Source organism: Myotis myotis, unplaced genomic scaffold, assembly GCF_014108235.1.
Source record: "Myotis myotis isolate mMyoMyo1 unplaced genomic scaffold, mMyoMyo1.p scaffold_m19_p_20, whole genome shotgun sequence".
In the NCBI taxonomy this organism is placed as follows: domain Eukaryota; kingdom Metazoa; phylum Chordata; class Mammalia; order Chiroptera; family Vespertilionidae; genus Myotis; species Myotis myotis.
The window spans coordinates 12,793,304-12,807,775 of record NW_023416325.1 but is presented as its reverse complement, the minus strand read 5'-3'; the positions used below and the strand labels follow the sequence as shown (position 1 = coordinate 12,807,775).

The 14,472-nt window shown below is 53.5% G+C and overlaps 1 protein-coding gene across 7 annotated transcripts; it reads right to left on the bottom strand.

The window, feature by feature from the left end:
• Positions 1–418: 418 nt before the first annotated feature.
• ZNF74 (zinc finger protein 74) lies at positions 419–13,097 on the bottom strand. 7 transcript variants are annotated; one of them, XM_036354031.1, is made up of 6 exons: positions 12,378–12,500; positions 10,888–10,970; positions 5,264–6,274; positions 5,055–5,181; positions 4,532–4,630; positions 419–2,986 (listed from the first exon to the last, which is right to left on the bottom strand). In XM_036354031.1, exons 3-6 carry the CDS (start codon positions 5,507–5,509, stop codon positions 1,326–1,328), a joined length of 2,133 nt encoding a protein of 710 aa, XP_036209924.1. In that variant the 5' UTR covers positions 5,510–6,274; positions 10,888–10,970; positions 12,378–12,500; the 3' UTR covers positions 419–1,325. The 7 variants fall into 7 exon arrangements, with proteins under 7 accessions (XP_036209924.1, XP_036209923.1, XP_036209922.1 ...); XM_036354030.1 differs by lacking the exon at positions 5,264–6,274 and having other exon boundaries at positions 4,532–4,627; positions 12,302–13,097; XM_036354029.1 differs by lacking the exon at positions 5,264–6,274 and having other exon boundaries at positions 12,302–13,096.
• Between the last annotated feature and the right edge of the window lie 1,375 nt (positions 13,098–14,472).

Sequence of the window (14,472 nt, the reverse complement as noted above, 5' to 3'; positions counted from 1 at the left end):
CGTCTGATGTCCACTCTGAACAGTGCCTGCGTCCAGATGACGTGCAAGGACGTTCCTACTGGTTGGTTCCTTGGTAAGGAAACGTATTACTTTGCAAACACACAACCAAAAACATCCTGAGATGATTCCTTAAGCTACTCATTTCCTTTATCTAAAAAATTTCATTTCTAGAAATCTACTCTACGAAAATGCTAAAGTATAACCCAAAAATGCTCCATGAAGAATGATTTATAATAGTGAAAAAAATAGAAATAACCTCAACAGCCAACAAAAGACTAATAGAATACTATGCTTCCACTTAGAATTATGACTCCACAGACAGTGCAGTCACTTGGAAAAAAATTCTATGCAGCTAAGCGGGGGTGGATTAAAATGACATATCTACTATGTTTAAAGTGATGAAAACAGAAATAATGTATCAAAGTGCGAAATGCAGCTTTATTAAGAATTATGGGTGTTTTCTCTCATTTATTCCACATTCTCTGAAATGTGGTTATCTTGCCTCCATAATTTAGAAAGTATAAGAAAAAGCATTTCATAAACTAGAGTGCTCTATACAAATGTCAAGTATTATCACGGAGAAGGCCTCTTATACTTGCTGAGAACTGAGTAGAAAGAACATTAATTCCAGATGAACACGGGTCCTCCTGTCCCTGCAGGGAACGTGGGGATGGTCTGGGGGCTTCTCCCTCGGGGTGGCACTGCTGAGCTGAGCCTCATGGTGTGAGGGGAGGCCCGGCAGGCAGCCCCAGCCTGGGGGGAAGGTGCACTTCTAGGCCCATCTATCCGGACACTGCACCCACCCTCCCCGACCCACCGGGCTCCGCCTGCCACCGTGGGGCCGGCACGTCTGATGCTGACTGTGCTTCGGGGACGTGGGTGCGGCCTCTAGCGAAGGACTCTGGGTGGAGCCACTTGTGAGGTGAGTCCAGGAAACCCGCTTGTCCCCAGACTCCCGCCTCTAACAGCATCCTCCTCGCCAGCAATAATGTTTGCTTGGAGGCACTACTGTTCATAATTCTGATTTAAAAAATTCTTCCTGTTATTCTAAATATCAGTCCACAGATGAAATTCTTGACCTAAGTCATGCCAGGAGCCTGAGGACATGATTGACAGACCTTTTATCTGCAGGAAAGACCTAATCCCCTGGTGGACTCCCAAACCCACCAGAGGAAGCAGGACCCTGGGACATCAACCCCACTCCCCACAGGGCATCCCTTCTCCGGGAGGGCGGGACGCTCCTGGGAGGGGTCTGCTGCGGCACATACAGGAGTCCCTGTGCTCCCCGTTCCCCAGGGAAGCGGCCAGGTGACAAGCACACCAGGCTACTTCCCAGGTTTGCTGCCCAGGGGCAAGTTCCTGCTGGCGGAGGGCTGAACCACACACAGGAGCTCTGCCACGTCCAGGGAGTTTACGGGGTCCAAGCCGCCGGCACCCAGCAGACCGCTGGGAACACAGTATGTGCTCAGCAGATGCTTGTTGAGCTGGATGGCAAAGGGCTTCTCTTCGCGGTGTGTCCTCTGGTGCTCAGCGAGGTGGGTGCTCCAGCTGAACGCTTCGCCACACTCGTTACATTTAAACGGCTTCTCCCCAGAGTGGGTTTTCTGATGTTTAATGAGACAGTGGTTCTGGCTGAACGCCCGGCCGCACTGGCCGCACTTATAGGGCTTCTCGCCCGTGTGGATCCGCTGGTGCACGATGAGGGACGACTGGCAGCTGAAGGCCTTCCAGCAGCGACTACAGTCGAACGGCTTCTCCCCCGTGTGTACCCGCTGGTGCACGATGAGGTAGGAGTGGGAGCTGAAGGCTTTCCCACACTCGTTGCACTTGAAGGGCTTCTCCCCGCTGTGGATCCGCTGGTGCACGACCAGGTAGGAGTGGCAGATGAAGCCCTTTCCGCAGTCCCCGCACGTGAAGGGCTTCTCGCCCGTGTGGATCCTCTGGTGGAGGGTGAGGCGCGACCGGTTGTTGAAGGCCTTCGCGCAGTCGCTGCATTTGAAGGGCTTGTCGCCGTTGTGGATCTTCTCGTGCACGGTCAGGGACGAGTGGCAGGTGAAGGCCTTCCCGCACTCGCCGCACTTGTAGGGCTTCTCCCCCGTGTGGATGCGGTGGTGCCGGGTCAGGTGCGTCCTCTGGTTGAAGGCCTTCCCGCACTCGCCGCACTTGTAGGGCTTCTCCCCGGTGTGCACCCTGCGGTGCATGCTGAGCAGCGAGCTGCAGCTGAAGGCCTTCTCGCAGCCCGTGCACTTGTAGGGCCGCTCGCCGGTGTGCGTCCGGTGGTGCACGTTCAGCGACGAGTGGCAGCTGAAGGCCTTCCCGCACTCGCCGCAGAGGAAGGGCTTCTCCCCGGTGTGGCTCCTCTGGTGCTCCAGGAGGTTGGTCCTCCAGGTGAAGGCCTTGCCGCACTCGCTACACCGGTAGGCCTTCTCCCGGGCGTGCCAGCGCTGGTGCAGGCTGAGGGCCGAGCGCTGGTGGAAGGCCTTCCCGCACTGGCCACACGCGAAGAGCCCCTCCCCGGCCCCCGCGCTCGGATGCCTGTGGGCGGGCGGCGTCCCGTGTTCACTGGCCTGGCAGCCGTTTCTCCCCGGGCCGGGGGACAGCCTCGGGTGCTGGGAGGCAGCCTCCGGGGACTGGCGGTTCTCGGTGCGTCCGTGAGGAGGCCCTCGCTCTGTCGGAATGAGAGTCCCTGTGCTCTGCTGGGTGGAGAGGGGGCACCCGAGGGGCAAAGCCTCCACAGACGCCCCGTGTCCCGGCCGCTGCTCCACTGTGGAACTCTCCCCACAGCCGGGGGGCCCGCACCTCCAGAGCACAGCCTCCCCTCTCGACAGAGCGGCCGCCGGGCCCTCCCAGGCCCACCCGGCGCCTGGACCGAGGCCGTGGAGACAGGACCTCGGCGGCCCCTCCACCACCGACTCCGGTGCTGGCTCTTCCTTGCGGCTGCCCTGCTGCTGACACAGCTCCTTCCCCTCAGGCCGGGGCTCCCGCTCTGCAAGAAGTGGAGATGCAGTTTTCTCTAAGCAGGCGAGGGGGGGCACGGGCACTGGCACTGGCACAGAGAAGAGAGCAGAGGCCGACAGAGGGCGCTCAAGAGCAGAGGTGGGAGGGGCACACGCAGGGCGAGACAGGCAAACAGGCTGGTAAGAAGGGCAGAGGAGAAACAGGGAAAGGAGACCCCGAAGGGTCTCCAAAAAGAGCCAGGGGGTCAAGGGTCATGGATATGATTCACTTTTTAAAAAATATATTTTTTTGTTGACTTCAGAGAGGAAGGGAGAGGGGGAGCGAGATAGAAACATCAGTGATGAGAGAGAATCATGGATCAGCTGCCCCCTGCACACCCACCACAGGGGATCAAGCCCGCAACCCGGGCATGTGCCCTTGACCGGAATCGAACCGGAGACCCTTCAGTCCACAGGCTGATGCTCCATCCACTGAGCCAACCAGCTAGGGCTACAATTCCCTTATTGAAACATCTACTGAGAGACTGTTGTGTGTCAGAACCAGGTCAGTGCTGGCTGGGGTAAATACAAGTCCAAAAACCATAAATTTAAAATGTCCGTCCCTGGCTGGTTGGTTAGAGTCTCGTCCCAATATGCCAAGGTTGTGGGTTTGATTCCGGTCAGGCACCTACAAGAAGCAACCAATGAATCCAATAAGTGGAACAACAGCCTGGCTGGTGTGGCTCAGTGGTTGAGTGTTGACCTATGAACCAGGGGTCATGGTTCAATTCCCGGTCAGGGCACATGCCCAGGTTGCAGGCTCAATCCCAAGTGTGGGGTGTACAGGGAGCAGCCGATCCATAATTCTCTCTCATCATTGATATTTCTCTCTCCCTCTCCCTTCCTCTCTGAAATCAATAAAAATACATATATTAAAAAAATTGGTGGAATAAATTGATGTTTCTCAAGTTAATAAATTAAAAAAAGAGACTCATTTACTTCATACCCTAAAAAAAAAGAAAAATTTAAATGTCCCTTGTTTCAGAGGGGAAAAAGAACTCCCCCACCACTCCCTCTCTGAAATCAATACAAATATATTTTTTTTTAAAAAAAGAAAAAAATTACTGCCTAACCGGTTTGGCTCAGTGGATAGAGCGTCGGCCTGAGGACTCAAGGATCCCAGGTTCGATTCCGGTCAAGGGCATGTACCTGGGTTGCGGGCACATCCCCAGTAGGGAGTGTGCAGGAGGCAGCTGATGGATGTTTCTCTCTCATCGATGTTTCTGACTCTCTGTCCCTCTCCCTTCCTCTCTGTAAGAAATCAATAAAATATATTAAAAAAAAAAATTACTGCTGTTTCCTGCCAACAGAAGGTAGACGTCTTTGCCCGTTTTCTTGCTATATTCCCAGCACCGTGTCTGGCACACAGCCAGTGCTCAAGGAATGAAGGAAGGGAAGGAAGAGGGAGGGTTCTAGAAGGGGCACTGAGCAGGTGCAGGTGGAGCTGGGGCAGTGGACTGTGGAAGGAAAAGGGCTGTGGAAGGAAAAGGGCTGTGATGGGAGGGCCACATCCCTCCATTGCACCCCCCTCTCACCTGGACGAGCCCCTCCCGGGACTTCTCTGGGCACCTGCCATGGCTCTTCGCCTCGTTCCAGATGGGAGATCACTTCTGGCTTACAGACCGGAGGCCCTGCTTGGGGGGGGGAGGGGGGAAGCGGCATGGCTGTGGGCTGCAGCTCTCTCTCCAGAACCAGCGATAGGACAGGAGAGCCCCCGAACAGCACGAGCTGGCACTGAGAGGTGTGGCCATCCCCGAGGATGGGGGTCGCAGAATGCGAACCCAAGTTGAGGCATGCATTCTGAGGAACCCATGGGTATCTCCACCCCCACCCCCGCCCCCATCTCCCTTGGAAAGCTCCAGGGCAGGTTGGGCTTCCAGGACCCTATCCTCCCTCTCCCTCTCGTTCTGGCTCGCCTGTGTCCAGCCACACCTCCAGGCACGGATGCCAGTCGCACCACAGAGCCCACCCCCCACGCCAGGCCGGTGTGGAAGGGGACTCAGTAGTACCTGAGGACTGTGCCCAGACCACAGGCTCCGAGCCTTGGGAGCCTCTTACCCAGGGAGAGAAGGTTCTGGTAGTTCTCCAGCATCACGTCCCGGTACAGGGCCCTCTGAGGAGAGTCCAGCTGCCCCCACTCCTCCTGGGTGAAGTCTACGGCCACATCCCTGAAAGTCACTGATTCCTGGGATGACACACATTCTCAGTCACCCAGGGCGGGAGGGATTCCGACTGGGTTCCTGCTTCCAAGGGAATTAAGGGTTAACCTTGGTGACCTTCTCCCAAGCCTGGAAGGTTGTGCTTAGACGCCATCTGTCATACAGTCCCACGTACACACCACAGCTGGGCCAGGAATCGCCATCTGGACCTGGCTTTCCGGACCCAAAGGGCCCGGCTAACTGGGCAGCCCCTGTGCCTGCCACGCGGACAGAAAGCTGCTGTGAGGAGTTCTGGGTAAGAATGTCAAACTTAGAGAACTTGAAAGAATAACACAAAGAACCCAGAAACCCCATGCAAATCTCACCACTGCCAAAGGCTGACCCCAAGGAAGCAAACCCTGTGCTTATCAGCAAGTTCCGAGCCTAAGAGACCAAAGGAGCCATTCCATGTCCTTCCTGCCTGCCCCTCCCTCCTTCCTACTGACCTCTGCTCCCTGCCCTCCCAGGCCTGAGTCCTGGCCCATCCCGCCTCCAAAGCCGGTCACTCTGGTTCCAAGTGTCACAAATGCCCCTAATGACTCCACCAGTACTCAGCCCTCAAATCCTAGGCTTCTACCACCCGGGGCTCCGCCCTGAGCCTCCAGCTGTGGCTCCTAACAGTCGCCACACTCATGCTCCCGCCCCCACCCCACCCTGTCAGATAATAAGCTCTCCGCCGCCACAGCTCTGCCCTCAGGCAGCAGACTAACTGCTCTTTTTCAAGATGCTGGTGCCACGGCCGCCTGGCTTTCCCGTAGCTGGGGTGTAGTTACGTAGCTGGGGTGCAGTGACGTAGCTGGGGTGTAGTGACGTAGCTGGGGTGTAGTGACGTAGCTGGGGTGCAGTGACGTAGCTGGGGTGTAGTGACGTAGCTGGGGTGTAGTGACGTAGCTGGGGTGCAGTGACGTAGCTGGGGTGCAGTGACGTAGCTGGGGTGCAGTGACGTAGCTGGGGTGCAGTGACGTAGCTGGGTGCAGTGACGTAGCTGGGGTGCAGTGACGTAGCTGGGGTGCAGTGACGTAGCTGGGGTGCAGTGACGTAGCTGGGGTGCAGTTACGTAGCTGGGGTGCAGTTACGTAGCTGGGGTGTAGTTACGTAGCTGGGGTGTAGTTACGTTAAACATAAGAGCGAAGAATAAACCAAGGAGGGAAGTCTGGTTCCCACCTTTAAGCATTTGCTGGGGAGTGTCTGGCGTGGGGCCAAGCTCCCGGGGCCACCAGGCTCCTCGAGAAGCTCTGGATCCACATCAGCACCCAAGTCAGGCGAGGGGCGCAGACTGTCAGCCTTGAGAAGAGGCCTCACGCCTACCAGGAGCTTACCAGGTAGTCAGCAAAAGTAGGGACCCCTCTGGGGTCACAGGGGTTTGACCTTTAGTTCCAAAAATGCTTAAAGCCCTGGCCTGTTTGGCTCAGCGGATAGAGTGTTGGCCTGTGGACTGAAGGGTCCCAGGTTCGATTCCCGGTCAGGGCACATGCCTGGGTTGCAGGCTCACTCCCATGTGGGGCGTGCAGGAGGCAGCTGATCCATGATTCTCTCTCATCATTGATGTTTCTCTCTCTCTCTCCCTCTCCCTTCCTCTCTGAAATCAATAAAAATATATTTAAAAAATAAAAGTAAAAAAATAAAAGTGGCTTATACTTTTTTATTTGTTGATTTTATTTTTTTGTTTATTTATTTATTTTTTAAAGGGAAGTTTTTTTTTGTTTGTTTTTTATATATATTTCATTGATTTTCTACAGAGAGGAAGGGAGAGAGACAGAGAGCTAGAAACATCGATGAGAGAGAAACATCGATCAGCTGCCTCCCGCACATCTCCCACTGGGGATATGCCCGCAACCCAGGTACATGCCCTTGACCGGAATCGAACCCGGGACCCTTCAGTCCGCAGGCCGACGCTCTATCCACTGAGCCAAACCGGTTTCGGCTATTTGTTGATTTTAGAGAGAGGTGATGCGGGGGGGGGGGGGGGGGGGGGGGGGGGGGGGGGAGGGGTAGAAATATTGGTTTGTTGTTCCAGTTATTTTCACATTCGTTGGTTGCTTTCTTGTAGGTGCCCTGACAGGGATTGAACCCACAACCTTGACAGATCAGGATGATGCTCTAACCAATGAGCTTCACGGCCAGGCCAGAATACATATTCAAGTGCACACAGAACATTTACCAAGATAAACCACATTCTGGGCAATAAAATAGGTCTTAGTACATTTGAAAGAATTCAAATTATGCAAAGTTCCTTTTCTGACTACCACAGAATGAAACGAGAAATCCATCACAGAAAGACATCGGAAAATCCCCCAAATGTTTGGAAACTAAACAACACGCTACTAAAAAATGCACCGCTGAAGAAGAAATCACAACTATTTTGAACTAAAAATAAAAATGCAACATAAAATTTGTGGGATGTACCTAAGGCAGTGCTTAGAGGGAAATTTCTAGCAATGAATGCTGTATGCAGAGAGAAGAGTGTCAAATCAATATCCAAGATTCAACCTTAAGAAATCAGCATACTGCCCTAACCAGTAACTTCTCTTAAAAAAAAAATTTCCCCCTTTATTGATTTTTAGAGAGGAAAAGAGAGGGATGGAGAGAGAGAGAAACATCAATGAGAGAGAAACATCATCAATTCGCCACCTCCTGTACAACCCCCCGCCCAATGGGACTGAGCCTGCAACCCAGGCATGTGCCCTGACCCAGAACTGAACCAGTGACCTCTTAGTTCATGGGTTAACGCTTAACCACTGAGCCACATCAGCCTGGCAACTCCTAAGGATATTCTATTACACAATCACAGTGCCAGCATCACACCCCACAAAATTAATATTAACCCTTTGCGGTCATTTGTCTACTCTCAGCCACCAAAGCTTTTTTACCGTTCCGGTCGGATGTCTGCTCTCAGCCACCACAGCAAGGAACCGTACGAATCTTAACTCTATTCATTCATGTATCAGTTCATAATTTCTCTGAAAGCTCTTAAGCGTCTAAGCGACCTTGTCACGAACCAAAACATTGCCCCGACAAATCGGAGATATCGAAACTCAATATAAACAAACGCGGTCGTTCCACACTCGCCATGCAAAACACCGTGGCGAGTCAGTCGCCTTTTTTTTTTTTTTTTTTTTAAATATATTTTATTGATTTTTTACAGAGAGGAAGGGAGAGAGATAGAGAGTTAGAAACATCGATGAGAGAGAAACATCAATCAGCTGCCTCCTGCACATCTCCCATTGGGGATGTGCCCACAACCCAGGTACATGCCCCTGACCGGAATTGAACCCGGGACCTTTCAGTCCGCAGGCCGAGGCTCTATTCACTGAGCCAAACCGGTTCCGGCGAGTCAGTCGCCTTTTGAGAGTGACGAAATCGACAAGCTTCGGAGATACTTCGCAGAATTTCAAATAAAGCTTTACAAATTACGTTTAACTGTAATTAGGCATTCTCGCTTGTTAAGATATTTCAAAATAATACTCCAAAATGGCAAAAAGAAAGTTACCAAAAGAAGTGTACTGTGGCCGAAACCGGTTTGGCTCAGTGGATAGAGCGTCGGCCTGCGGACTGAAGGGTCCCGGGTTCGATTCCGGTCAAGGGCATGTACTTGGGTTGCGGGCACATCCCCAGTAGGAGATGTGCAGGAGGCAGCTGATCGATGTTTCTCTCTCATCGATGTTTCTAACTCTCTATCTCTCTCCCTTCCTCTCTGTAAAAAATCAATAAAATATATATATAAAAAAAAAAAAAAAAAAGAAGAAGTGTACTGTGAATCTGAAAGTAACGATGAAGAGTTTTATTTTGGCACCTTGAACACTGACTCTGACGTAGAAAGTGATAACGTCTGTAGTGATTCTACTAGTAGTGACGTAGTTCCAAAAAAGAATTAATAAATCTTGTTTATCCTTCATAATCTTGTGTTATGTATCTCTGCTCTTTCAATGGAAATTAATTCTGACCAGTACGACACCCATGTCCAAATTTAATACGACCGCAAAGGGTTAATACAATATGACCTAAGATACAATCAATCCATTTTCAAATTTCCTCAACTGTCCCAAACTGCCTTTGATGGAATTTTTGGATCTGTGAGGCATTGAGAATCATGTATTGCATTTGATTGTCATGTCTCTTGAGTATTTTACAGAATTACAGAACATTCTAACACATTACAGAAGCTGGGCACATCTCACAATACGTGTTTGATAGCTATTTCTACCTGTCTGTAATCAGACCTCACCTCTTTCAAGTGGGAGGTTAACAGAATCACAAAATCCTAAAAAAGTCAATCCTCGCCCTGACCGGTTTGGCTCAGAGCGTCGGCCTGCGGACCGAAGGGTCCCGGGTTCGATTCCGGTCAAGGGCATGTACCTTGGTTGCGGGCACATCCCCAGTGGGGGGCGTGCAGGAGGCAGCTGGTCGATGTTTCTCTCTATCCCTCTCCCTTCCTCCCAGTAAAAAAATCAATAAAATATATTAAAAAAAAAAAAAAAAGTCAATCCTCTAGCCCAGTGGTCGGCAAACCGCGGCTCGCGAGCCACATGCGGCTCTTTGGCCCCTTGAGCGTGGCTCTTCCACAAAATACCGACTTCTGCACGTGGGCCACGAAGTTTCAATCGCACTGTACATGCGCGCCCGCACGTGGTATTTTGTGGAAGAGCCACACTCAAGGGGCCAAAGAGCCGCAGTTTGCTGACCACTGCTCTAGAGCAGCGGTTCTCAACCTTGGCTGCACATTAGAATCACCTGGGAATCTTTTTAAAATCCTGATTTCTGGGACTCATCCCAGGTGATTCTAATGTGCAGCCAAGGCTGAGAACCACTGCTCTAGACCTTTTCACTCCCCCACACTCTCCTTATCAACCGTATCCTTCTAAATACTATGATGGGTAGGGGTAGTGTAGGTGGTAGAACAAAACCCGAAGTCTCTAAAGAAGGATTTGGGTCTTGCTTACCTGCAGAAGTGGCCCCAGAGCCAAATCCTTGCTGAGCCCCCAGATCCTCTAAAACTCCAGGTTTTACATGAGGCCCCATGTCAAGGGCCCAGTACAGAGGAAAAGCACACAGGGACACACCCCCGACCATCACTCTTACCCCAGCACTGCAACACAGCCCTTCCTTTAGCTGTCCCACACCAGATTTCACACCAGAAAACTCCCCCAAGCAGGTCCAGCCGCCACCACCATCGCCTGGGTCTTCATGTGGAGATGAGCAAAGTGATCTCAATGTGACCTGCTTGCTGGAGCTCTGCTCAAACCACTCTTTGGAGCTCCTGGCACAGTGTGGGTCCTGGGCAACTGACCCCGCCCCCCCTCCCGCCCCCATTGGACACCCCCGGGGCATCACCTGGAACTGTTCCCAAGCCCAGAGCTTCCTGAAGAAGCCTGCCAACCCTCTCCATAAAGAACAAGACGTTAAAAAGCAAAAACAAAAACAAAACCACCAGCCTTAGTTTGGCTCAATGGATAGAGCATGGGCCTGCGGACTGAACGGTCCCGGGTTCAATTACAGTCAAGGGCACATGCCTGGATTGTGGGCTCGATCCCCAGTGTAGAGCATGCAGGAGGCAGCCAATCAATGATTCTCATCATTACTGTTTCTATCTCTCCTGCTCTCTTCCTCTCTGAGATCAATAAAAATATATTTAAAAACAAAAAAATATATTAAAAACCCAAGATGTTCAGAAATAAGAAAAGATAGCCACTCACCTCAGACCTGGCTTCCAGGAGACCCTGACCCCATTTATCCTCTGGATTATCTTTGAGAAGAGCAAGGTCCCGAGAGGACAGAGCTGGGAAGGAGAAATGAATAACGGGCTGGTCAGTCACAGCCCCCAGGTGCGCTGACGGAGCTGAAAACCACTCCACACCTGGCACCCAGGGCAATCAGAGGCGTCAGGAGCCACCCGCGCAGGTGGGGTGGGGATCGAGCCCCGGTACGTGGCATAACCTGATACAGAATCGGGGGTTAATTCTGCCACTCGGCGTCAGACACTGCAGTTTAGAAGGAAAACACTGCCATTTCCTTCCACTCATCAGCACGCTCGACAGTGGGAACAAATGGCTGGGCACGGTGGAGGCAGCACCCCGACTCGGCTGGTGCTCCGGGGAACCAGCCTGACTTGTCAGTCAGTCTCCTCAATGCAAACCCACAGGCCCACTGCCTGAAACAGCCGATTGTACCTGTCTCCGGGGGCTTCGGGGCAGGGGTCTCCATGGCGGCCCTTGGCAGCGTCCCCCGGAGGCGTGAGCAGCTCTGCAGCCACCTGGGCCCCCGGCCAGGCCCAGAGGAGCGGGTCCTGCTTCTGGGGCTCAGGGACAGCGGCCCGTGGGGGAGCCCCGCGGGGTCGCGCACGCACTCCCGGCTGCACGGTCACACAGGCCCTGCGCTCCGCCGCGGTCGGGGCCAGGCAGGCTTAGCAGGAGCCCCGCACCCCAGGCTGCGCTCACACCCCATCGCCGCGCCGCACTCCTCCCGGCACCGCGCGCGGGGCCAGGTAGGCCGGGGGCTCAGCCACCTGGAGACAGTGGGCGCGGAGCGGGGCCGGCAGACGGACCCCGGGGCAGATGGACAGACTAACCGACGGACGGACGGACACGGGAGAGAACCAACCGGCCTCCCACAAAAGGACAAGAACCATCACAAAGGAGCAGCCTGGCGTCCGCCGTGGGAAAGTGCGCCTGCGCGGACCCGACGCGAACTACAGTTCCCCGGAACCTTTGTACCACGCAGATAGCGCACTCCATTTCCCAGAGGGCGTCGGGGCACCAGAGTAGCCCTGACGTCCGCCCTCCGTGTGTAGCACAGCCTTCTGGGCAATGTAGTTCCGGGGCCTGAAACCATGCGCCCCAGCCCCGCCCCCGCCCCACTCACCGCCCTCCATTGCTGTGGCCTTTTTTTGTGTTCCCCGGAGGCATAGGCAGATCTGTAACCACCTGGGCCCCAGGCCAGACCCAGAGGAGCGGGTCCTGCTCCTGGGGCTCAGGAACAGCACCCTGCAGGGAAAGCCCGCGGGGTCGCACACGCACTCCCGGCTGCACAGTCACACTGGCCCTGAGCTCCGCCGAGGTGCGGGCCAGGCAGCTCGGCAGGAGCCCCGCACCCCACACACACTGTGCTCACATCCCGCCGCCACGCCCCACGCAGTTCGTCGCACACTCCTCTTGTGCACCAAGCGCCGGGCCTGTGGTTCAGCCACCTGGAGCCAGCGGGCGTGGAGAGCGGCCAGCAGCGAGGCCCCGGGGCAGATGAACAGACCAAATGACTGCTTCCCACAACAGCAACAGCCACAAAGGAGCAGGGCGGCGGTCGCCACGGGAAAATGTGCCGGCACAGACCCGACGCAAACTACTGCCCCCGGGAGCCTTTGCGCTTCGCTCTCGGCCGACTCCATTTCCCAGAGGGCGTTGGAGTACCGGAGCTGCTCTGACGTCTCGACCCCGTAGAGCCTTCTGGGAAATGTAGTTTCGGTATCGGAAACTGTGATCTCTGGTCCCGCCCCCAATTGGAGTCGTTCCTAGAGAAAGGTGCCCTGAACGTGGAATTGTCCTTTAGGTGTGTGGCTTTCCTATCCGTGTTGGCCCTGGCCCACCTCCATCTCTGCAGGAAAGTCTCAGGTCCCCGCTTAGGACACTAGAGGTGGTGATGAGTGGGGCCATCAGTGGTGTTTTCCAGGGGCCTGCCTAGGGACCCTGCCCATTCTGGAGAGGTATTTTGGGACCCCCTATAGGGGGAGGTGCAGGGGGAGGAGGAGTTAAAGCTCCAGCTCTTCTCTCAGACCAGGTGCCTCCGAGCTCTCTCTCTCTCTCTCAAATCAATACATAACCATTTAAAAGACAGGCCATCTGCAGCTCAGGGTCCAGACAGCAGAGCATTCCAGAATAGATAGACCTGCTCGTTAGGTCATAGGCCTCCCCCTGCCACTGCATGTCCTCTCAGGCTCTGTCACCTCTACTGCCCTTACCATCTCCTGGCCAGCAGTCTCATTCTGGGATCTGGGGGGGGGGGGGGGGGGGAACACAGTCGAGGCAACAGGGGTTGCAAGAGGTGAGATAGGAAGGGACTAACCCAGAACTATATCCTGAGTTATGGCTCAAGTCAAACCTTCTGGCTTAGTCAGCTGAGGCCCTGCTATATGGCCTGTACTTTGGGAACCCAAAGGACACAGTAGCCTTCCCTTCTTCTTTTTTTTTTTTTTTGTTCAAATATATTTTTATTGATTTCAGAGAGGAAAGGGAGGGAGAGAGAGATAGAAACATCCGTAATGAATCATTGATCAGTTGCCTCCTGCACACCCACTACTGGGGATCAAGCCCACAACCCGATCATGTGCCGTTGACCAGAATCGAACCCGGGACTCTTTAGTCCACAGGCAGAGGCTCTATCCACTAAGCAAAACCAGCTAGGGCGCCTTCCCTTCCTTAGAGTCCAATGCCCAGGGTCCAGACCCTAGCCACGCAGGCCTCATCCGCTCACCCTCCAAAGGCCCAGCCAGCCTAACACAACCTAACAGGTGTAATGGAGGAAATGGAGTTCTTTGGGTTCCTTGGGGAAATAAGTTTCTTGAGGCTCCCATGGAGGATGGGGTTTCATGGAAAGCTTTATTGATGATGTAACATTAAAGGGGTCTGCTGGAAGCCAATTCCAGCATGACAGCAGGGCTGAATCTGGGAATGGCTGATGGCATTTCCCCAAACCTGAACAGGATACATTAAATTGTTTGCTGCCAGACAGCTCAGGGCATCTTAATCTACATGTTATTGCCTCCTACTGGCCAAACACCTGAACAGCCATAGGCTAATTCTCCCCAGTCTGACAATGGACTCTGTATAGGAAACACTGACCCTTTGAAGTGTATATCTCTGCCTCACCTCAGGACAATTTGTGTTAATAAAAAGCATGGGGTCCTGAGCCGAGGAGATCTTAGTTTCCTTTAAACTAGGCTCTTCTGACCCCCAAATGCCTTTCAAAATTATATTTTGTCTCTGGACGAGTTAATCTACGCACAGCCTTCTCCAGACTGCTGAACCCTTCTAGATGCTGGAACAAGAGCCCCGGTAGAGCCGTAACCGGTTTGGCTCGGTGGATAGAGCGTCAGCCTGCGGACTGAAGGGTCCCGGGTTCGATCCCGGTCAAGGGCATGTACCTTGGTTGCGGGCACATCTCCAGTGGGGAGTGTGCAGGAGGCAGCTGATTGATGTTTCTCTCTCATCGATGTTTCTAACTCTCTCTCTCTCTCCCTTCCTCTCTGTAAAATCAATAAAATATATATATTAAAAAAAAAAAGAGCCCCG

Coding starts and splice junctions, on each gene's coding strand:
- ZNF74 (XM_036354029.1), bottom strand. CDS start 12,572: ATGGAGTCGGCCGAGAGCGAAGCGCAAAGGCTCCCGGGGGCAGTAGTT. Junction 4,631..5,054: donor CCAGAACCTTCTCTCCCTGG/GTAAGAGGCTCC, acceptor CCCCCCCCCAAG/CAGGGCCTCCGGTCTGTAAG. Junction 2,987..4,531: donor CCCGGGAGGGGCTCGTCCAG/GTGAGAGGGGGG, acceptor CACTTCTTGCAG/AGCGGGAGCCCCGGCCTGAG.